The 2,428-nt window shown below is 37.1% G+C and overlaps 1 protein-coding gene across 1 annotated transcript; it reads right to left on the bottom strand.

Moving 5' to 3' along the window:
* Positions 1-273: 273 nt before the first annotated feature.
* On the bottom strand, positions 274-1,763 carry LOC140810006 (uncharacterized). The gene is made up of 2 exons (XM_073167799.1): positions 1,417-1,763; positions 274-1,313 (listed from the first exon to the last, which is right to left on the bottom strand). Exons 1-2 carry the CDS (start codon positions 1,580-1,582, stop codon positions 391-393), a joined length of 1,089 nt encoding a protein of 362 aa, XP_073023900.1. The 5' UTR covers positions 1,583-1,763; the 3' UTR covers positions 274-390.
* Between the last annotated feature and the right edge of the window lie 665 nt (positions 1,764-2,428).

The following is a 2,428-nucleotide window of genomic DNA, read 5'->3' as shown; positions in this document are numbered from 1 at the left end:
CATATGTGTAGATTGTAGTATTCAAGAAAAATTACTTATATAATTAAAGTTAAATCACAATTTTTTTAGAAAACTAATTGGTCGGTTCAGTTCAGTTGTGAATAATTCGGTTCGGTCGATAATCGAACTGACCGAATGCTCACCCATGCATGCTGTAGATTTGTCATTCTTCTTTTTATCATATAATATTTGTGTCATCTAAACATTATATTTTCTAGAAAAAAAACTATAGAATAAAATTTGTTAAGTTGTTTAATATGTCTAATCTAAAACATAAACATAAAACCTCAAAGGTAAACAAGTATCGACGGAGTTTATTTTTTTAAAGCAGTATTTAATTATACATGTGGTGACTGCTATATATATATATGTAAACTGCAACATCAATGATCAAGGGGAGCTTGAAACTACAGCAGGCGGCACTCCGGGAAACCCAGGCGTCGGCTGGAAGGGAAACGGAGGGAAAGAGATGGGAAAAGGTGGCGGCGGTGGCGGAGCTGATGGAGTAAAACCAGGTATTGGCGGCAGCTTAAAAAACGGGGGTGAAGGTGGCGCAGGGAAAACTGGAGGGAAAATAGTAGCTGGCGGGGAAGGAAATACAGGTGGAAAAATCGACGCAGGTGGCGAAGGAACAACTGGAGGAAGTAAAGATGGCGGCCGAAGAGGGTTTGGAGGAAATATATTCGTTGGGTTGAACGGATTTGGTATCAACGGGATTTTTGAAGTTGCAGGCAGATTTATCTCTTCATCAGATAATTTGGGGGGCTTTATTGCGGTTTCTATACCAGGTAGGGGTGGTAAATATGGAATTCCGGGGAGTGGCGGCAGTTGGGGAAGCTGCGGCAGCGGTGGAAGCCGTGGAAGCAGCGGAAGCGGCTGGAGATGGCCTAAAACAGGTGGATTATACAGCGGATCTTGAACTGGTTGCAAAAATGCGGGGTCATTAGCGTTCGAAACCATCGAAGATTTGCCACCATCAACACCTTGTTTCTTGACATTTCCGATTCTCGGCTTCTGATCGCAAACCTGTGGCTGATTCAAAGGCTTGAATGTGAAAAATCCTGCAGAGAAAATGTGCACGCCTTCTTTTTTTGATTTAAGGTTCAACGATGTAGAAGTTGCGGTTGCAGCCACAGCACAGTAGGGTTCATTGCTGCTGATTAGCTTCACCGAACAGCCCTTGATTTTCTTGACATGTTTGCTTACAGAGAAAGGGAGATCAACTTTGAATTCTCCATGATTATCTGTCTTCACTTCTTGCCGAAAACTCGGACTTGATCTCGTGTTCATGCATTCAACCGCAACAGTTGCACCTAAAACACAACATGCAAAAAATCTAAGCATAGTCCACATTCGATATCTAATTGAAAATGGCAAATTTTGTTTTAATGAAGAAGTTTTTAGATGAAATGAGACCTTCCATAACGTGGCTGGCTTTGGGGAAATCCTGGTGGAAGCATGAATCACAGTACACAGTTCCTACAAGAACTGCAGATGGAAGCTTCTTCTGATTCTTGGATTCTGAGCAGTTGATATTAAAAGCTAAACCAAGAAAAATCAGTGTCCAAAACAAAGACATCATGAAACATAAAATCAGCTCTATAAAACTAAATCAAAAGTAATATCGATTAATTTTCGAGAGAGAGATTTTGTAAGAATTGCATGCTAAAATTCCTCTAAATTAATATTTTGTGATGGAGATCTATGTTTTGTAAGAAAGGAGCTATCTTTTTATATTAGGTAAGAATAAGGGGTCTTAATGTCATTCATGAAGAAACAAGTAAACCGCAACAATTAGCAGCAGTTATTAGCAAGTATCAAACAGGGAAATTTGAAGTGTAAAGAAGATAAATAAAATATTCAAATTAATGTGCATAATTCTTCATCAGTTGAATTTTCTGATTGAAAGTTGGGGTCCACTTAGCTCACGAGATGATCAAATCTCTCACAAAGTTCATGTGTCCTTGTCTAGGTTCACATCCCAAACGTGGCGTAGGTTACATTTGCATGAATTTGCTCATTAAATTTTTGCCTATAGTTCCCTTCATCATGTGATTTTTGTGTGGTACTTGAGTTTTGGTAGGGTCTAGATAGATTAATGGTATAAATAACTTAAATTTTAATACGTATAAATTCATTTTATTTAAAAGAAAATTGTGTTTTTGGAATTGTATGTTTGACTATTTACGATTTTGATAATTTATATAATCAAATTATGGTTTAATCATGTATATTTTTAATCATTTTAATCGAAAATATTGATATATAATATAGAGATGAGTTTATGTGATCGACATACAAGTGGTTGACAGTACCCATTATTTGTCTCGGGAATTCTAGTTCTTCACGGGTTCACATGCATCAATAATTCCCTTATTAGGTGACATATATAACTATATCTAATATTATATAATGTTGATGTGAATCT

The sequence above is a fragment of the Primulina eburnea genome, chromosome 1 (assembly GCF_022965805.1).
Source record: "Primulina eburnea isolate SZY01 chromosome 1, ASM2296580v1, whole genome shotgun sequence".
Classification (NCBI taxonomy): domain Eukaryota; kingdom Viridiplantae; phylum Streptophyta; class Magnoliopsida; order Lamiales; family Gesneriaceae; genus Primulina; species Primulina eburnea.
This window is presented reverse-complemented; position numbering and strand designations above follow the sequence as displayed.

What these genes read in the sequence shown, in the direction of transcription:
- LOC140810006 (XM_073167799.1), bottom strand. Translation starts at nt 1,582, where the DNA reads ATGATGTCTTTGTTTTGGACACTGATTTTTCTTGGTTTAGCTTTTAAT. An exon ending in AGCCAGCCACGTTATGGAAG is followed by an intron (nt 1,314 to 1,416) that starts GTCTCATTTCAT and finishes GTTGTGTTTTAG; the next exon opens with GTGCAACTGTTGCGGTTGAA.